The sequence below is a fragment of the Mesocricetus auratus genome, unplaced genomic scaffold, assembly GCF_017639785.1.
Source record: "Mesocricetus auratus isolate SY011 unplaced genomic scaffold, BCM_Maur_2.0 Super-Scaffold_100028, whole genome shotgun sequence".
NCBI classification, from domain to species: domain Eukaryota; kingdom Metazoa; phylum Chordata; class Mammalia; order Rodentia; family Cricetidae; genus Mesocricetus; species Mesocricetus auratus.
The window spans coordinates 9893650-9914491 of NW_024429209.1; the positions used below are offsets into that span (position 1 = coordinate 9893650).

At 46.7% G+C, this 20842-nt stretch overlaps 1 protein-coding gene and 1 long non-coding RNA gene across 4 annotated transcripts; one reads left to right on the forward strand and one right to left on the reverse strand.

The window, feature by feature from the left end:
• The first annotated feature begins 1332 nt into the window (after nucleotides 1-1332).
• Ttpal (alpha tocopherol transfer protein like) lies at nucleotides 1333-19367 on the forward strand. Of its 3 annotated transcripts, none has more exons than XM_005085004.4 (5): nucleotides 1333-1430; nucleotides 6680-7142; nucleotides 11359-11552; nucleotides 13877-13987; nucleotides 15489-19367. In XM_005085004.4, exons 2-5 carry the CDS (start codon nucleotides 6695-6697, stop codon nucleotides 15765-15767), a joined length of 1032 nt encoding a protein of 343 aa, XP_005085061.1. In that variant the 5' UTR covers nucleotides 1333-1430; nucleotides 6680-6694; the 3' UTR covers nucleotides 15768-19367. The 3 variants fall into 3 exon arrangements, with proteins under 3 accessions (XP_005085061.1, XP_005085062.1, XP_021091549.1); XM_005085005.4 differs by having other exon boundaries at nucleotides 1337-1430; nucleotides 6677-7142; XM_021235890.2 differs by having other exon boundaries at nucleotides 1358-1430; nucleotides 6807-7142.
• Nucleotides 2381-5173, reverse strand: LOC121134459. The gene is made up of 2 exons (XR_005871541.1): nucleotides 2646-5173; nucleotides 2381-2532 (listed from the first exon to the last, which is right to left on the reverse strand). It is a non-coding gene; the product is annotated as an uncharacterized LOC121134459 (long non-coding RNA).
• Nucleotides 19368-20842: the final 1475 nt, after the last annotated feature.

Below are 20842 nucleotides of genomic sequence, written 5' to 3' on the forward strand. Positions count from 1 at the left end.
ACAAACAAACAAATAGCACTACTACCAGTTTTTAAAAGACTGATGTAGTTCAGTAGTAGAGTTCTTGACTACCATAAACAATGCTATGAGTTCGAAACCCCCCTTCTCTCTTACACACACACACACACACACACACACACACACACACACACACACACAGGTTTCTTTCTGAGAAACAACAGTTTCTAAAGTATGAGTATGTCCCAAATGTTACATAAGGCACTCTGTCTTAAAAATAGACTTCTGTTTATCTGAAATTCAAATTTAACCGACTGTTCTATATTTTATTTGGCAACCTAGAAGTTGGGGATTGGAGAGAACCTAGGATCACAAGTTTCATGACTTGCAACCTGGGGTGACTGGTACTCATTTACATGCCCAGCACTCAAGAGATAAAGGTACAAGGATCATGAGTTGGGGGCCAGCCTGGTCTACATGATGACACCCTACATTAAAAACAAACAGATAAGCACAGCTCAGGATTCCTGGGCCACTTCACACGTCTCCCACACGTGCAGTTTGGCATCTGGCAAAGCTTCTGTGTCCTTACATCCCTTCTGGACTGCCTAAGGGCTGCCTAAGACTCCTCTTATCCATAACGTAGGGAAAAGAAGAGGAGACTTAAGGTCATTCCTTTGGACCTGACATTCTCTTCGACCACCAGAATTTTTCTAGAAATGGTTTATTGTCCTAATTGTACCTGAAAGAGGCACCTCAGAGATCTGCCCCCAAATTACAGTTGCACAAAACATGGATATGTATGTAGTGAGGGTAGTTAACGAGCCAGGCATGGAACTACCAAACCCCTTTTCTTTTTCAGCGTATTGCCTTCTGGAGACAAGCGCGTGAGCCCAAAAGCAGAAAACAGGTAGTTTCTGAGTCTGGAGTCCAGGGCAAAAAAATCTTATTATTCATGAAGAACTGAGGCCAGGAGACTAGGACACTCGGTCAAAATGGTTCGGCTGATGGCATATTGACATGGGGCAGCCAGTCCAGATGTCAGCTGAGGAGGAGTTCTGGAATGCCAATCCTGAGGTCTGGGTCTGAAGCCGGTCACAGCACCGACTGCCTCTTCCCTGTCCTGAAGTAGGGGATTTGCAAAAACATAAAGATTTAAGGAGAAAATGGTGTCGAACACTAGGCATACGGCAGTATGTTCTAGGGAAGCAGCTTCTTTCCTCCTCCAGGTCTCAGTTTCCCCATCAACACACCCGGCTACACAGCCGGGGCCACCAGGTGGGGACAGACCCACGCCAACGATGCACAGCTCACTCATGCGCGTTCGCGGGTGGGCGCCGCCTTCGCGCTGTCGAACGTCACTTCCGGCGCGAGTGCCGGGCGGGCCGGCCGGGGAGTGCGGGTCGGTACTGCGCGCGCTGCCAGCTGAGGCTCCTGCCGCCGTGACCCGCGCTCCGCCTGCCGCCGGGCTGGTGAGTGCCCGCGAGCCCGTGCGTGCGCCTAGGGGACAGAGATAGGGACCGCAGAGGGCGAGACTGCCGGAAGTGAGCCAGAGGGGCGGGAGACCCCAGGAAATGGGGACACCTGGGGAGGGGGGCGACGACCGGAAGTAGGGGCCTTGGACCGCTGTCAAAGGCTTGGAGGTCTCTGGGGCTCCGAGAGAGAGAGATGGTTTCCGGCCTCCGGTTGTTTTGGGAGAAAGGGAATGCTGCACAGGTGGGGAGGATGCTAGGTTTTGTATCCTGTTCCCAAGGCCACCCGTCAAGTCGTTTCCCCGACTGACAGCTACTGCAGAGCCCTTGGGCATACAACAGGAAGCTGCAGGTGGAGGATAGAGATGATGAGGCCAGGGTGGGGCTTGACACTTCTCTCTGCCTCACTGGCAGGGTTTGCCAGACTTCCCCCACGATGTTTACTGAGTGCTGTTATGTATGAACCGGCACTGGGGGCAGTGGTGACCCCGGCAGGCAAAGGTCTCTGCTCTGTTGGGATTTGCACTGTAGGGGGCACGGTGGCGATAATGTGCTGGCTCGATATCGTGAAGATGAAATACGGAGTTGACAGTGTAGTTCCGTGGTAGAGTAACCAGGTGTAAGGCCCAGGGTTCTATCCCCAGCAAGACACAGAGAAACCGGCTGTACAGTGCTTGATTCAAAGCAAAGCCCTCAAGCGTGTCTGACCTCTTTCCATCAGTCCGCTGTGATGGAAGCTGAGCAAGGCAAGGTTTTATGTTTTCCACCGTATCCCTAGCATCTGTCAGCACAGTGCCTGACACATACAGGAGGCAGACAGTGATTCTTTGATAAATGAATGGGTGGAAACTGACTCTGAAGGTTTCCTGTAAACACCTGTGACACTGAACAAAAGTTTCTAAGAATGATAGGAGCCCAGAGCTGTGGAAACCTGGAGGGACTCGTCCTGAGAACATCGGGAGGCTTTACAGAGTAGGTGACATTGCAGCTGGACCTTGAGGATGAGTTATATGGTTGGCAGCAAACAGGAGAGGAAATTTCATTCAGAGGATATCAGATGTGTGAGACATTCCAAGAATGGCGGGTCATTAGCTTGTCTTCCCTGGCAAGGGAGGGGTGGACAAAGAAAGGAGAGGACCTTTAAAGGCTAGTTCTGTAGCCTGTAACACAACAATCTCAGGTAGGCAGCAGTGGGCTGGGATTCCAGGCACCTACCTGTTGGTGACTGCCATGGAAACAGCCCAGGGTGGATCCAGTGAGGCCAGGATTGTCCTGTTCCTTGCTCAGCACACCTCTGTGAAGTAAATTGAAATAAAGTATGCATGGGGTCTGTATGTCTTAATACCTTGTTTGGTGCTACAAGGTATTACCTGAATATCACACGCTGATTACCTACACATGTGACAAGAATTGGGGACATCCTAGTCCGAAGAGCTGATGTCCAGGCAGCTCAGACAGCCTGGAGTGAGTGAAGACTGGATTATTCCTGTCACTGTCCCCCTTTGCCTGGATTGTTGCTGAGCCTTGTATACCAACACTTCATTGCAGCCCACTTTTTAAATTAAAGTTATTTTTCACTATACCTTCCTGTGGAGCATGGATGCGCACACATGGAGGTCAGAGGATAGCCTTGAATTGCTTTTCTCCTTTCACATGGGTTTTGTAAAATTCGTAAAGTTTAATTCCGGGGATTGAACCCAGGTAGCCAGGCGGGAGCTGCAAGTGAACCGTCTCGAAGGCCCTAGTGCATTTTTGAGACAATAGAGAGATCCTTTTAAACAGGGATCATGCCAAACCCTCTCTGCCCCTCCTCACTCAGCACAGAAGTCTGAAGTTCTTACTAGCATACAGTGTCCTGGCCAGTAGCCCACAGAAAGCCTCTGAACCCATCTATTTTCCCCCATCTTGCTACACTGGGCATCTTGCTTTTCAGAAAAGCCAGGCACCCTGAGTAAAGATACCCTTACTCAACCCTATGGTGTATTTACCCTGTCATCTTTGCTCAAATGTTGCTTAGGCAAGCCTTCCTTGACTGCCCTGTTTAAGACTGCAATCCTGGTCCCATTCCCTCCTCCTCTTCATAATCATAGACTGTATATTATGTTAGAAATTGTCTCCAGTCTCCACTGGGCTCAATGAGCCAGGGTTTTTGTTTGTTTGTTTGTTTGTTTGTTTGTTTGTTTGTTCTTTGCTTCTGCATCCACAGTGCCTGAGAAAAAAACCCTGGTACATCATAAGTTGGTACATATTTGTTGGATGTATATGTGCCACCCAGTCAGGTCTTAGGGTGAATGAATCTATGTGTGTGTTGGAAGGAATGGAGTAAGCATACTTTTGAGAGGGACCAGGATACGCAGAGAATGAGGACATCTTTGGAAGCAAGTGAAAGAAGCTGGTGTGGCTAGAGGTTGGAATCCGAGAGATGGAGTGATCCTGAGATTTGGAGGCAGTGGCCTGCATGGTCACTAGCTGCAGTGGACCAGAGGAGTTCAGCCAGGACATCACAGGCATGTTCAAGAACTCTGAGATGGCCCCTGCTCTCCTTTTTGAGCGTGGAGTGGAAGATCGCTGTCTGCTCATGGACAGAAACTTAGGCTCTGCAGCTGGGGAGTCCTGCTCCATCTTATTCTCAGGACAGCTCAGGCAGCTGTCCTGTTTTTCATCCCATAGTGTGCTAGTGCAGGTGTTCCAGAAGCAAGCCCTGGGATCAACAAATGGACAGGTAGTATGTGTTTATTGGAGTGCCTACACAAATAAAGGGAAGGGGGGTGACGAAGAACCTTCCAGTCAGCGATGCAGGTCTGGCCTCCTGTGAAGGTTTTTAGGCAGGAAGAATCCAGCCAGATCAACAGAGTCTGAAACATGTCTCTGTTGGTCAGTCACTGGCTGGGGATTGGCTTGGGGTGGGAAGGTCCGTGCAAAGTGTTGTCTTATTAGTCTAGTCTCTGAAGGGATTACTGCTGAGCCTTCAGCAACATTTCCTTAGCAGTAGATGTGACATATTTCCGTGACCATCATAATAAGTTACATTGTAAAACTTCAGTAGATGTGACATATTTCCTTGACCACCATAAATTACATTGTAAAACTTCAATAGATGTGGCATATTTCTGTGACCACCATAATCAGTTACATTGTAAAAACTCAGACAAACTGGACATGGTGGCACATACCTGTAATCCCAACACTCTAGAGGCTGAGGCAGGCGGAGTGCAAGTTCCTGGCCACATAGTGGGACTCTGTCTCAAAAAACAAAACAAACAAAAACAAGCAGTTATGGCTTTAAAAAACCCCTCTATTATAAATTTCTTCTACACAAATGTGATTGTTTTCTGTACTCCTTTTTGACTTTCTCCTCCATCTGTCAGTTCATGAAGCGCTCCCCCCCCCCCCACCCCCGTGCGCTCGCTCGTGTGTGTGTGTGTGTGTGTGTGTGTGTGTGTGTGTGTGTGTGTGTGTGTGTGTTGGCAGTGTTGGGTGTCTTCGTTGATCAGTCTCCACTTTATTGACTGATTGATTGATGGAGTGTATGCTCATGCCCCCAGTGTGGATCAGTGGTGATCAGTCTCCACTTTATTGACTGATTGATTGATGGAGTGTATGCTCATGCCCCCAGTGTGGATCTGGAGATGAGAGAACAACCTGGGGACCTGGGGGAGTCACTTGTCTTCTACTGTGTGGGTTCCAGAAATCAAACTCAGATTGCCAGGCTTGGTGTCAAGTGCCTTTACTTGCTAAGCCATCTTGCTGGCCTTATTTTTTGAGACAGTCTAACTCAATGGTCCTCAACCTTCCTAACGCTGTGACCTTTTAAAACAGTCCCTCATGTTGAGGTGACCCTAGCCATAAAATTATTTTCATTGCTACTTCATAACTGTAACTTTGCTCCTATTGTGAATTGCAATGTAAACATCTAATATGCAGGATGTGTGATGTGTGAGCTTACAGATTGAGAGCAGTTGGTCTATCTGAATCTGGAGCTCACTGACATCTGCAGGCCACTGAGCTGCAGGGATACTCCTGTCTCTGGGCTGCTCCCAGCTGCCCTCAGCACTGGTGGGGGCAGACTCATGTGCAGCTATCCCCGGCTTGTATGTGGAGACTGGGGCATCCAAACAGCACTTTACTGGCTGAACCTTCTCAATAGCCTAGTTTTGAATTTCATTGTTGGCAAACTGTTCTCTGGAAAGACTCAATTTATGTTCTCTTCAGTATTTTAGAGAACGTGTGTTTTGGTTCTGAACTGGGTCTGAATCTCAAGGTTGGTTGTATTCAAGTTTATGTAATGACAGATCAAGCACCTATTTAGACCCTTCCACGGAAGGTATGGTATTTGGCTGTTGGATTTGCTTAAGTATGTGACTCAGGTCAAGACTATTTCTCCTTGGGACCTACCTCCCTGAGGTAACTTGTCCAAAACTCCCAGTTCCCCATTTCCCACTCTTTGGTTCCCATGTAAGCAATGAGTCAGTGATTAAGAGTACTGGCTGCTCTCCCAGAGGACCTGGGTTCAATTCCCAGCACCCATATGGTAACTCACACCTGTGACTCCAGTTCCAGGGCTTCTGACGCCCTCACAGAGTGCAGGCAAAACACCAATAAACATAAAATAATAAATTTAAGGAAAAGATTCTGACTCAAGGGACTGGAGAGAAGACTCAGAGGTTAAGAGCACTGAGTGCACTTCCAGAGGTCTTGAGTTCAATTCCCAGCAACCACGTGGTGGCTCACCACAACCTTGTGTAGTAAGATCTGGTATCCTCTTCTGGCCTGCAGGCAAACAAGCTGACAGAACACTATATATATATATATTATATATATATAATAAACATTAAAAAAAAAGATTCTAGCCAGGCGTTGGTGGAGCACACCTTTAACCCCAGCACTAGGGAGGCAGAGGTAGGCTGATCTCTGTGAGTTTGAGACCAGCTTGGTCTACAAGAACTAGTTCCAGGACAGCCTCCAAAGCCACAGAGAAATCCTGTCTCAAAAAAACAAAAACAAGCAAACAAAAAAAGTCTGACTAAAGAATAAAGGTTAAAAAATAAATACAATACTAATAGTAAACAGAATTTTTTGAAAAATTACATATATGTGTGTGCACATTTGTGAGTGTGGGATCGATTGTCTCCTGTGGTTCTTGGGATCAGGCTCTGGGCATTAGGCTAGTGCATCAGGTCACCTGTTGAGCCATCACAAAGGCCCATGCTGCACTTTATCACCCTCACTTGTGGCCTGTGTGTCAGCAGGGACCCAGGTAGCTAATGTCAGAAGAAAGTGATTCTCAGAGAACCAGCCCCTCCGTGGCCTCACTCTCCGAAAATGAGCTGCCGTTGCCTCCCCCTGAGCCGCCCCGCTATGTGTGCTCACTGACAGAGGACCTGGTCACCAAAGCCAGAGAAGAGCTTCAGGAGAAGCCTGAATGGAGACTCCGGGATGTGCAGGCCCTTCGAGACATGGTGCGCAAAGAGTACCCATACCTGAGCACGTCGCTTGACGACGCCTTCCTGCTGCGCTTCCTGCGGGCTCGAAAGTTTGATTACGACCGGGCCCTGCAGCTGCTAGTCAACTACCATGGCTGCCGGCGAAGCTGGCCAGAGGTCTTCAGCAACCTAAGGCCCTCAGCCCTGAAAGACGTTCTTAACTCCGGATTCCTCACAGTGCTGCCCCACACGGATCCCAGGGGCTGCCACGTCCTCTGCATCCGGCCAGGTACTTGGGGGATGTGTGGTCTCTCTGGGATGGGTCTGTCCCTTACCATGCTTCCTCTCATAGTTCCCTCACTTTCTTGCTTTACTGAAGGTTCTTTTGGGGGTTGGTTTTGGCTTTTGAAAACAGTCCAGGCTGATCTCAGACTCACTGTGCAGCCAAGGATGATCCTGAACTCGTGACCCTCTTGCCTCTACCTCCAAGGTGCTAAGATTTTAAGTGTGTACCTTTATGCCTGGCCTCAAAGCTCCTTTGACTACAGATGACAAAGCCATCCTCAGACTGACTGAGGACCATGGGAATATTTGGCCTAATGAGGCAGAATCAGCTCCCAGATTCACCACACTGAAGTTGCTGCCACTCCTACCAGGCCCTAGACCCCAGAGCACAGACCCCAGGACTGCCTGTGCTGGACACGGAGTCTTCATACTTCCCCCCGAAGGACAGCAAAGCTAAATCTGGCCCACTCAGCTCTCAGGCTCACCTGGCCACTCAGCCAACTTCTGTGAGTGCAAACTCAGATTTCCAGAGGAGAGAGTGCAGTGGGCTGAGGAATCTGTTCTTGTTCTTCGGGTACAGGCATGAGTGCCAAGCCCCTCCCAGCGCCTCCTCTGAGTGGGCTGAGGACAGATATAAGTGAGACATGTGGTCTGGGCAGAAGCCTGGAAAGGTGCCCACTCCCCCCTCCTTTGTTGGGTTAAACCCTGACAAGGTCCTATGTATTTTTATTTATTCAAAAGGTTCTTGCAGTGCTGGGACTGGACGTGGTGTGCTCCTGCTGCGCAGCTGTACCACTGAGCTGTGACCAGAACCTCTTGATTCATTGCTGATGCCCACCCTTCACAGTGCTACTCGGTGTAGCTTCCTTTTCCTTTTTATGTTATTTATTCTTGGAGATAAAGTCTCGATGTAGCCCTGGCTGTCCTAGAACTTGTTATTTAGAGCAGGCTGACCTCAAACTCACAGAGATCCATCTGTCTATGCCTCCTGAGTGCTGGGACTAAAAACATAAACTCAGCTTTTAAAAAAGTACCTTTTTAACATTACACAAAGAACTGTGATAGACTCAAAGGTAAATAAACATCACATCCATTTATCCTACTTTCTAGTGTATTAACTTTACTATTCACACAAGAGAGGAGGTGGCAACTTAGGTATCAGGAAAGAATGGAAACTACATTCCTGTTTTGCTGTCTTGGCTCTGTTCAGATCTTTGGCACAGGTTATTTGCAACAAGGGAAGCTCCCTAAAGAGAGCATTTAAAATTGTGGCCCGGGAATAGCTAAAACGGGGTGAGGATGGGGGGCTTCTGATCACAATTTTATCCTGTTGGGCACCAGGTACAGCTGAGGAAGGACCCCTGCACTCCACTCACAGCCCCTGCAGTTCCCTTCATGCAGAGCCCAGGGGAGAATGAAAGATTGCAGCACTCCTCCTAAGCAGGCCAGAAAGGGAGCACGTGCTGGCAGCCCTGTGCCTGCAGATTCACCTGAAGGGGTGTCGGGTGGTACAGCCACCTCCGTATGTCTCCCTCTGCCTGGATGCCTCGCACCACTTCTAGCCCTTTACCAAACTGTCTTTGCAGTCTAGATCATTCTCTTCACCCTGAGCCATGCGTCAGACATAGCTGGAGCCACTTTACCTGCTGGGCTAGGCACTTTCCAAAATTACGTGTTTATTTTAAAATAAGCAGTGCAGACTTCTGAGCACCGAGAGACCTAGAAACTGGCCAGCAAGCTTTGTCTTGCTACTGTGAGCTCAGCTCAGAAGTGTTATCAGATGGCCAGATGTCACCATGCTGCCTCTGCCTCCTCCTGGCATGCAGTTTTGCTTGTGAGATGAATCTCCTCCTTGTGTTTGGGTGAGATATGGCCCCTCCCTGCTGACTCAGCTTCTTAGGAGGATGCATACCTACAAAGTTGTGTTCCTGTTTTTGGTTGTTTTTGTTTTTTGTTTGTTTGTTTTTTTTGTTTTGGTTTGTTTTGTTTTTTGGTTTTTCGAGAGAGGGTTTCTTTGTATTGCTTTGGAGGCTGTCCTGGAACTAGTTCTTGTAGACCAGGCTGGCCTCAAACTCACAGAGATTCGCCTGCCTCTGCCTTCTGAGTGCTGGGATTAAAGGCGTTCGCCACCACCACCTGGCCCTAACTGGGTTTTATTTTGCTTTTTTTCTAAGCTCTTTTGAGATGTATACAATTAAAAAGATGATATCCAATTATATAGAGGTGGGCTTCATTCATATGAACATTATTAATCACCGGGTTTGGCAAAGTTAGTTATGAGAATTTTGTACAGGGTAAGTGAGATGGCTCAGCAGGTAAAAGCCTGTGTTCTGATCCCTGGAACCCAAGTAAAAATGGAAAGTGACAACCTAAGATTGTCTTTTGACTTCCATACATGCTCTATGGCATACATGTCCACTTACACATAAATGGGTACATATATACACATACTGAAAAATAATTTTGTGCGCAGTACATATATCCCATTTTTAGCAAAATGAAATTTTGTTTTTAATGTATTCTTCCCTGATTTCACACACACACACACACACAATCACTTTTACATGATCCCCCATGTCCTTCATCATCCATCATCCTTCCCTCTAAAACCCCAAGTCCCTTCTTCCTTCCCCAAGAAGCCCTCCATTGTTCATGTCTTGTATCACCCCTTGCAGGGAATGGGTGGGTGGGGAGTGACTCACTGCATTTAATTAGGGTTGCTTCTGTGTGCATACATTGGGAGTTATTTACCTGAGCAAGAGGATCTTACCACTGAAGACTATGATTCCACTTCCCCAGCATTTGGGGAGAGATTTTTGTTTCTGAGACCTGTCTCTTGTAGCCCAGGCTGGCCTTGGACTTTCTGTGTAGCTGAGGATAACCTTGGACTGCTGTTCTTACTACCAGTACCTCCCAAGTGCTGAGATTATAGATGTGAGCCCAGACCCAAGTGAGCTTTGTCTTTATGTCTTTGTCTCTGTGTCTCACAGGACATAAGGTCTTGGTTTCCTGCTACGCATGGCAGTCCTTGCCTTTATCCCAACACTTAAGAGGATCCTGAAAATTCAGGGCCAGCCTAAGATACAGAGTGACTCTGTCTCAACCCCTTACCCCTGCCTCCCCCCCAAAAAATAGTAAGAAGAGAAAGAATAGGGATTAGCAATCAAAAATAACATTGCCATTTTATCCTTTTCCCAAAGAAAGGACTCATTAAATATGCAAAATTAATGGAACATCCATCCTGAAAGGAAGAATTTGAGAAAAGATCTCATGAAACATAGCTGTGCTCCATCCTGTAACACCCTGCAGGTATATGTGAGTTAGGACTCACTGTTTAGATGACAAATGACCAAAAGCCCACTGCAGTCATTTGAAACAAGAACTCATTTGCTCAGGTGACATCTAGGGTCAGTTAGATTTGGGGGTGTGGGGCAACTAGAGAGGTGATTCCATCTCTGCCTGCCTTGGCATGGGCTTCATTCTCAGACCAGCTCTGGACTCACAGCTTTACTGCTATGAGAGGAATGAGTGATCTTCCCTTTCCCAAGAACCACACCCTAGATGGAGTCTGTCTGGCTCTGTGTCACCTGGCTTAGACCACATCATGCTGTGACTAGGATGTCTACCAGATTGGCCAGTCAGTTCTGTGCAACCTGTGTGACCAGAATGGAAAATCAGGTGGTGGTGTGATGACATTTGATGGTAGGAAGCAGTGGTGGCCAAGAAGGTAGTTGCTTACCCTGTTTACTTAAGAGACGGGCTCAACTGGAAAGTGGTGGCGCACGCCTTTAATCCCAGCACTCAGGAGATAGAGGCAGGTGGATCTCTGAGTTGGAGGCCAGCCTGGTCTACAGAGTGAGTTCCAGGACAGCCAAGGCTACACAGATAAATCTGTCTTGAAAAACCAAAATGGGGTGGGGAGGGAAGGAGGGAAATAGAGGACAGAGTTAGAATACTAAAGCATCTTGCCCAAGGTCACACAGCTCGTAAAAGTTAGAGGGTAGCATATCTGGCTTCAGAGCTCACACTTTTAACCTCAGATGTGTTTTCATCTGCAAATGTTCTGCTGAGTTTGGGAGTAGAAAACAGCTTCAGGGCAGGATCTTGGTGACAAGAATGTCTTTTTCTTCCATTGCAAAGCCGAAGTTTTAGAAGATGCATCTTTTTCTGAGCACTTGTTTGTATTCATTCCATAACTCTGTCTATCCTTGTGACCTCAGACAGATGGATACCGAGCAACTACCCAATCACTGAGAACATTCGAGCCATATACTTGACATTGGAAAAACTCATTCAGTCCGAAGAGACCCAAGTGAACGGAATTGTAATTCTCGCAGACTACAAAGGCGTGAGCCTATCAAAAGCATCTCATTTCGGCCCTTTTATAGCCAAAAAGGTGATTGGCATCCTTCAGGTATGGCCCCTGTTCACTATGTACCTATTCTATGGTTACTTTCTTTCCCCACGGCCTGCCCACTTGCTGCTGTCGTGTGGGAACTACACAAACTTCTTCCCACTACCGGGGGAAGTGTCTCCAGTGCTCTTTGCCATGACTCCGAAGGTACCTGTGGGAGGTACCTCTCTGTTCTTAATGGTTCACATACCCTGTCATTACAGTTGAGTCCTTCAGGGAAGGCTCTGAGAGAGGCAGGAATTCATCTCCCTTTTGATAGATGGGGTAGCAGAGACCTAAAGAACACATGGGCTACTCCACGTGTCACAGCTAAAAGGTTGAGCTCCTGTTTTTTGACATTCTCCTTGGGTGCTGCCTCCTGTGAGCTGTGAGGTGCCAGTGGTACAGCTGCCCTTCACTGAGGTTCACAGACATGCAAGCCCTTGCTGTGACTCGACTTCTAAACAGACCACCTTGGTGTTGGTCATCATTTTATTTTGTTTTGTGAGACAGACTCTCTTGTGCTCCAGGCAGGCCTCAAACTTGACATGTAGCCAAAGATGCTCCCAGTTCTCCTGTCTCTACCACCATGCACAGCTCCATCAAGTCTGATTTTCCTTGGCTTCTGCTGTTTTTATTTTCTTGTGCTGGGAATAGAACTTGGGACCTCATGTATACTAGGCAAACACTCTACCACTGACATACACCATTTTGTTTTTAATTATTTTATGTGTATGGGCATTTTGCCTACATATATATCTGTGCACATATGTGCTTGGTGTTCCAGGAGGCCAGAAAGTATCAGATTCCCTAGGACTAGGGCTACAGATCATTGTAAGTAAACATGTGGGTGCTGGGAATCGAACCCAGGTCCTCTGGAAGAGCAGCAGTGCTCAGCTGCTGAACCATTCTTTCCAGCTCCTGGCTCTGTGTTTTGATGGCTCCTGCTGAATAATACATACACAGTGTATGACACATAACACATACACACAGTGTATGACATGTAACATATACACACAGTGTTTGGTTTGGATCTGTATTTTTCTACTAATGTAAGATCGCCCAGAAGGGCCTAAAATTCCAGAGTTAAGTAAGTTTGGGAACTGTGATGTAATGTGTCCCATTCTTGTGAATGTCACTGTAAACATCAGTTTATTAAAGCCTGTGAACAGAACTGCACTTAAAGTTATACCTCCACTTATTTAAATGGATCTGGAGATTGGACATAGAGCCTTGCATGTTAGGCAAGGCTCTACCATTGAGCTAGTGTGTAAAAACAGTTTTTATAGCAGGGCGGTGGTGGTGCACCTGTAAACCCAGCAAGAGGCAGATTTTTTAATTCAAGGCCAGCCTGGCCTACAGAGTGAGTTCCAGGACAGCCAGGGCTATTTCACAGAGAAACCCTGTTTTGAAAACCCAAACAAACAAAATAAGACAAAATAAAGCAAACCCACTTTAAATTTTGAGATAGGGTTTCCCCAAGTGGCCCAGGATGGCCTTGAAAGTACTATGTATATTTGTTACCTTTTTGTTGCTGTGATAAAACACCATGGCCAAGGCAGCTTACAGAAAAGAGGTTTATTTTGTGTATGGTTCTGGGAAATAAGAGCCTGCCATGTCAGGGAAGCATGGCATGAAGAATCAAGCATGGTGTGGCAGGAAAGGAGCCGAAAGCTCACACCTCAATAGCAAACACAAAACAGAGGACACTAAAACCAGTGTGGGGCTGTGTGCTCTTCCTTCAGGAGGGCCACCTCAGGGGGTCACTCCTCCTCAGCTTCCCAAACGGAGCCTCCAACTGTGACCAAGTGTTCAGATACCCAAGCCTGTAGGGGACATCTCATTCAGACACCATACTCTGTAACTCAGACAGGCTTGAACTCACAGCCATCCTACCTCAGCTTCGCAAACAGCTATGATTACAGGCCTGAACCACCAGGCCAGGCTAAGGAAATCCGTGTGACTATGCAGGCCAGCGTATTCCTCTAGCTCACATATTTCCCAAGCAGGCCCGCTTCACGTCGTATCTGGTATGCCCTGGGAAGTGCCCTTGAACAGCTCTGACCTGGAAGGTCTGATGTTTTCCAGCTCTTTCTCTGTCATGTTAGACCACTGTTCGCTGCTATAGTAGCCACCTCTACCTGCCACCTTTGCCTAGTCTTCTGACTCAGACTTCCTTATAACCTGTCTTCTTCTTTGTTGCCACTAGGGCTGTCTCTGAGGCAGCTGTGAGAGTCACAGCAGACTGGCTGTGCTTCTTATGGTTTAGAGGGGAAGGGTAGTCACAGAGGGGATGGTTCTCATATACTGCCCATGTTCTAACATGGCGTTTCTTTGACCAACAGGATGGCTTTCCCATTCGGATAAAAGCAGTCCACATAGTGAATGAACCTCGGATATTTAAAGGCATTTTTGCCATCATAAAACCATTTCTGAAGGAGAAAATAGCAAACAGGGTGAGTGATTTCCTTTGAACTTGATACTTTTTAAAATCTCCCTTGATTTTTTTTTCTTACTTTTGATTTATTGTGACACCTAGAACAACATCATTTTTGTTCAGAAACTAATTTGGAAGTATAAGGCACTTATACTTAACATGATCTATCCTTTTTATGAGGGGAAGATGGAACTAGTAAGAATACATTGTTTGCCAATGAGAATAGGACCAAGGTGTTGCATTACTACTGGGCCTTATGTAGCCCAGGCTGAATGACGGGATTTTTATCATAAGCTGTCTCCCTGTTCTGTAATCTATTCAGACTTCCTGGTCTCCTGGCTTAGACATTATGAGCAACATTGCATTCTATGTGTAAGAGGATCTAGGAAAGGGGAGGAATGGGTCACCAAGCAGATAGATTTATCATCGCTTAGGTTTCTATTACTGTGATAAACCCATAACCAAAAGCATCTTGGGGAGGAAAGAGTTGGCTTACATATCCCTGGTCACAGTCCACTGAAGGAAACCAAGGCCAGAACCTAGAGGCAGGGACCTAGATGCAAGAACTGAAACAGACTATGGAGGAATGCTTTTTCCTGGCTTGTTCCTTGCCCTATTTGTTATTTTTTATGCCCAGAACCACCCACAGTGGGCTGGATCTTCCCACATCAATCACCAATCAAGGAAATGTCCTGAAGGCTAATTGGATGGGGCAATTTTCTCAACTGAGGTTCTTCTCTCTCAAATGACTCTAGCTTGTATCAAGTTGACAAAAAAACCTAACCAGTACAATTAGCATATATTAACATATGATAATGTTTCATTATGGCATTTCATTCCCCATTGCCCTCTTGTCCTCCTCCCACTCCCATTGTTCCTCCTCAAGTCAAGTAGTTCCCCTCTACCTTGTCTTTTTTTGTCTGTTCTGGTCACTTGCAAGGTCATGAATAAAGGGCCATTTACAGGATCATGGACACTTACCAGTGGCTATAACACTGAAGAAAATGCCCTTCCCCTGTCCCCAGCAAACATTAGCTGCCTATAGATCCTTAAAGGAGTGGGTGGTCCTGCCGCCAACACCATGATGTGTTGGGGAAGTCCTGTGTATATGTCAATAAAGCACTGCCTGCCAATAGGGAATCTAGATAGGTGGGACTAGGAGTCCAGGAGGACTCTGGGAGGGAGAAACACAGAGAGTCGAGATGTAACGCCATGAGGTAGGAAGCCCAGAAACTTCTCCGGTAAGAGACATACTTAGATTAACAATTATGGGGTAATTACTTAAGTCAGAGCTAGCCAGTAAGAAACAAGCAAGGCCAACAGCTTCATAATTAATACAGCGCCTTGTGTGTTATTTGGGGACTACAATGTGGCAGAGCCCAGGCGACTGGCAGGGGGGAAAAACCAAGCGGAGACAAGGAAAAGGCTTTCTCTTTACAATGATGGAATGTTGAAAGTTGCATTCTTGTGCACGTGATCACAGCTGCTGAGTCTATGCTTTTTGTACTCTTCTGTTTTAGTTTTTTCTCCACGGGTCTGACCTGAACTCTCTCCACACAAACCTTCCAAGGAATATTCTCCCCAAGGAGTATGGGGGCACAGCTGGAGAGCTGGACACTGCCACCTGGAATGCGGTACTGTTGGCCTCAGAGGATGACTTTGTAAAAGAGTTCTGCCAGCCTGTGCCTGCCTGTGACAGTCTCCTGGACCAGCCACTGCTGTCTGAAGGACTGATCTCAGATGCGCAGTGTGATGACTCCATGCGAGCCATGAAGTCCCAGCTCTACTCCTGCTATTAGCACTCTTTCGGGAGAGTCACCATGTATAATTCCTTCATTCCTTAGAAATACACAGGCTTAAGATGCCAATGCCTCAGTCTTGCTCCATCTTTATGCATCGATGGAGCTGCCTACAGAGATTCAAGGGTGAGCCCATAACAGGCAGACCTTTGACTACCTGGATTATTCCAGGGAAGAAAGACAAGGAAACAAACAGCCCTACTGATTCTCAAATGGTTTCGACTGCTAGTCTGGATAAGCTGCCTGTATCTGTTTCTTATGCATCTTGGTAGCAACCAGGGTCAGTCACCTGAAATGGCTACGAGAAGACAACTGGATTGATCATGACTCTGAAGCAATCTGCCAATCCTGAAAAGTGGCCACATATGAAACTGTTGAGAGTCTCTTTCCCAATAACCCTAGGTGTTGGCTTCTGTTGCTCTCAGCAAAGTTCAAGGTTCAGGCCCCATTTGTTAGCGCTGGGCCTGGAAAGCACTGTACACTGAGAAGTAGAAATACCAGGGCCCAAGCAGTGCTTAAAGATCAGATTTGGAAGCCACGTGCTTCAGAGCATCCCTGGGATTCCAGGGTTGAATCTCGCAATAGAAACTTTTCCCAAACCCATAAAGCCTTAGCTCTGTTCGTCATGGGATCATGCAGGTCAACATAAAATCCTAGATTCTTAGTACTGTGTGGCTACGGAGTCAGGTATGTGACTGAACAAGACAGGGACCTCAGCTTTGTCATCTCCAAGGTGAAGCTATATGGAATGGGAACCTCTGGGGCTGCTGAAGTTGTTAGGATTCCTGCTTGGAAAGATGACTGCCTAGAGGTGGTTGGCTCTTGTTTTTGTTCTTTTGGTTTTTTTTTTTTTTTTTTTGGTGATACATACACAAGCCTTATGTAAAGGAGTGTCACTATTTGGCCAGGCCTTTGGTGGTAACCAACTGCCTTTGCAGAATGATGGGTAAATTTGCAAGGGATGGCTTTTGTGGGGCTGGCCAAATCTTGTACAAACTCCTTCCACCTTGGAAACACTAGTAGTAGAAACAGTCACAGTAATTTCCAGATCTGGGCTTCTTCTATTTTTGTGTCTGGAAACACACTGGGGCAGGTTATTATTGCTGGTTCACCTGGAGGCCCTGCCAAGTGTTTGTCTATCGTGGAATGACCAGTTGGCCAGAATGGTAGTTTTGCATTTAGGCACTTTAGATAACAAGATTTTAGCCTTAACCCCAGCATTGAGTGAAGAAATTTATCTACTGGATTTTGACCTGTTTCTTTGGTATTCATCGTGAATTATTTTGTTAAATAGCATATGCTGTTGGTTGTGTATTTACTGGACTAAGTAGGCATTCCACACAGCTTACAGACATGGCCTTGAGATTCGAAGGTCAGTCGATTGTTACTAAATTTCCTAAAACATCTGCAGAAGTTCCTAATGGAAACTTAACATAAAGATGCCAATTCTGGGGGACATTCTTTTCACCATAGATGCTAATCCTTGATCTTCTAAGTCCTGACTGAGCTTAAGTGCCAAAACATGCCCCTCTTGACTGCCCAGAGACCATTTACTACTACCGAGTTTCTGCTATTTGGTTTAGCTCCTGCCAGATTTTCTGCCTAAAGAGATGACCACCCACACACCTGAATAGACCCGTGATGGCTCTGAACCCAGCAACCTGGGTGAGAGAATCTATTAGAAGCTTATTTATGTCCTAAGGAGGGAGAGAGCACAAAGAAAAAATAGACAAAGGGAAAGATGAATTCCTCAACCCTGCCAGGTTCTCTGGTCTAAATCCTGTCACATGACTAGCTTTGTCTTAGTTGTTTGCCAAGCCTTTCTGGTTAAGCCAAGGGGGAGCCATTCCCATCAAGCCTCTGAGAGCCTGGGACTGCTGTCCCCACAAGCTGTTGTGCTGCTTGCTGACTCTAAAAGGTCAGTCTTAGCATATCCAGTTTGAAGCAGGCTGTGAGACCAGGACCTCCTGGTGCAAAATAAAGCAGCTCCTGTGCTGAGCAGCAGGTGAGCCGCAGAGCCTCAGCGGAATGGGGAAACTCTGGTGGAGGCAGCAGGTGAGCAGCAGGGGTCCAGGAGAGCCTGAGTGGAGAGGAGCACACTGGTAGAGGCAGCGGGAGAGCAAGAACTCAGGAGCATCTAACTTTAGGGAAAATCTCTACCCGTTTCACAGACAGCAAAATGAACTTTTCCTAAAACTCAAGGTTTTGGGTGGTGTTGGGAGGAAAATTAGATAGTGAAATAGAAGTGGGTTCCAGCTTTATCTTCCTACATGGCCTTGAATGTACCACTTGACACCCTTGATCACTGGAAAGAGAGGCTTGTATGCTGAACTCTGAATCCTGTCCCTAAATGGCTCTCTGGTCACAAGGACACTCTACTTGTTTTTTAAGAACAAGGTTATTTAGGAATGTAGGTCAAGCCAGGCGTTGGTGGCGCACGCCTTTAATCCCAGCACTCGGGAGGCAGAGGCAGGCGGATCTCTTTGAGTTCGAGGCCAGCCTGGTCTACAAGAGCGAGTTCTAGGACAGCCTCCAAATGTAGATCAAGTAATTTGGTGCTGAAATATGCTAGTTTAGGAATATGAGAATTTTCTTCTCTTGACCAAGTCCACTATAGACTTCCACTAAGTTCAGTTCCCTGAAACCTATTGTTCCATTATGGAGGGATAAGATAAAAATCTACAGAAACAGCCAGAAGTGCTGGCTTCCGACCTTGGCTTTCTCTGGGCATAGGAAAATTCAGGCATTCCCTCTGAGTATCTGAGACAGCTTTATTACCCAGCAGGCAGTTTAGGCAGATGTCATTTCATCCTTCTGGTCATTCATGAAACTTGGCTCTTTCATTTGGGCAGCAACAGCTACTGCTGTTGTGGCACCATTACAATACCTCATCTTGAAATCTCCTTTAGGAAGGAAAACATTTTTAACTCAGTTGATGCAAGTGTAGCTGTCCTATGGTCATTCAGGCTGGAACACCAATGGGCTGCTCAGAACAGCCAGCTATCTTGCTAAGGCTTCTCAGTATTGCTGTCTGTTCACTTTGCAAATTTCTTTCTGCTCTCCTGACTCAAATGCTCAGCTTCAAACCAAGAAGCACCACCAATACTTCTCCATGGGAGCTTGCTCCACAGGAAGGCCCAGTATAATTTGGCTGGAGACGATCACAAGTTTGCTGGTTTTCAATTACCTGGGGTCCTGTGTGTTTTCAATCTCATTGGAGGCTTTTCCCATCAGGCAGTTAAGTGGGGGCTACTTTGGGGTCTCCCATATGCTCCTCGCCTTCTTGGCATGGTACACAGGAACCCAACAGGTAAAATACTTGAAACTTTTCAGTGGCCAAGACCTCAGACACCCTTCTGATGGGCGGAAATGGGGCTGTTTTCCTGAGCAGTCTAGGCCACTGTTTTAGCCCTGGTCACGTTCCTTACTTCAAACTGAAATTCAGTTTGACTTGAGTATAGGCACATATGGTGGATTCATCTACTTCAGTGTTTGTTTTGACCAAAGTTTATTTTTCTAGTGCATTTTTCTAAGTGGTGAAATATGTAATTTTAGTATGCATGACTGAATCTCCAACAATAAAAATCTCTGTAAGGCTGAGTGTGTGTATTGTGGTTTTGTTTCTTAAGACAAAACCTGAATGTAGTTCTGGCAACCTAGACAGACAGGTTTCCTAACCATGGGCCCAAATACATCTTCCTGCCCTCTAGATGAGCTTGGGAGGGGCACTGTGGCAGGCACTGGCTGCCACTGAAGATCATGAACACTTAGAACACACTTGTTGTGTATAAAGAAAAATGAATTTAGCTCCACACAGCGGTAGAGGCATATATTTTTCAGGTCCCAGGACTTGAGATGTTTCTCAGAACTGACCCTGAATCCTTCCAATGATATCTAATGATTCCTAAAGAACTCCTGTGGCCTGGACAGATGTGCCAAGTACCCAGAGCACAAAATATCATTTATATCTTCAGACACCGTGAATGAAGTGTATTGCCCCTGTGAGGAAAACAGGGCCCAAAATTGTTAATTAGCTTGCCAATGACATTCAAAGCCAGGCAGTCCAATGATCTTGTATCAGAGCATGATGGGTGGGGTTCAGTGGCACATCAACTCATTCTTACGCTCACATAACCAAGCCGTAAGAATGGAATGGGAATCTTTCAGAGAAACTGAGCCTAATGAAGTGACACATGGCTATTCTAGAAGCTGAGGCTGAAGTTTGGAGTCAGCTTGAACAATATCACCAGACCCCATCTCTCCACTTCATCTTACTCAAAAGGCTAAGAAGTAGCAGGGTGGTGGTGCATGCCTCTAACCCCAGCATCCAGAAAGCAGTTCCAGGACAGCTACTGTTACATGGAGGAATCCTGCCTTGAAAAGAGAAACAAAAAAGCTAAGAAGTGAGAGACTCCATTTTGGGGGTGGGGGGTTTCAAGAAAGGGTTTCTCTGTAGCTTTGGAGCCTGTCTTGGAACTCGCTCTGCAGACCAGGCTGGCCTCAAACTCAGAGATCTGTCTGTCTCTGCTGGGACTAAAGGCTTGCACCACCACCACCTGGCAAAAATTTTCTCTGTAGAGGTCAGGGCTCTACACCCACCCCCACCACACACAGACACATAAATTTCCATCTCAGAGACTGAGTTTGTATTTAACATTTTCACCCAGAAGCACCTATACACAGGTCCAGGCTATGGTGGATACTGGGATGGGACTAACTCCACACACACTAAGCTGCTACCTGTTTGTTTATAGAGCAGACAGTAGCTGGGTCCTTGTAGCCAGTCTGGCTGGAAGGGTGGCTGAGTCAGCTGAGAAACTAGCACAGGATGCAGGCTTCAGTGATGCAACAGGTTAAATGTTCATGTTGCAGTGTTGGAGCGGGGGTCTGTTTCTCACTCTAGGATGAGAACTGTCTGACAATTACCTCCACTTTAAGGCACTTGTGAGGATCAGTACCTCTCCCCGGTCTCAGGCAGAACTTTTCCAGGCTTCCTAAGCACAGAGCACTGGTTGAACATTGCCACAGTCAGTGGAAGTAGGAGTTTTATGTGCTTGGGTTTAAGGTTGATAACT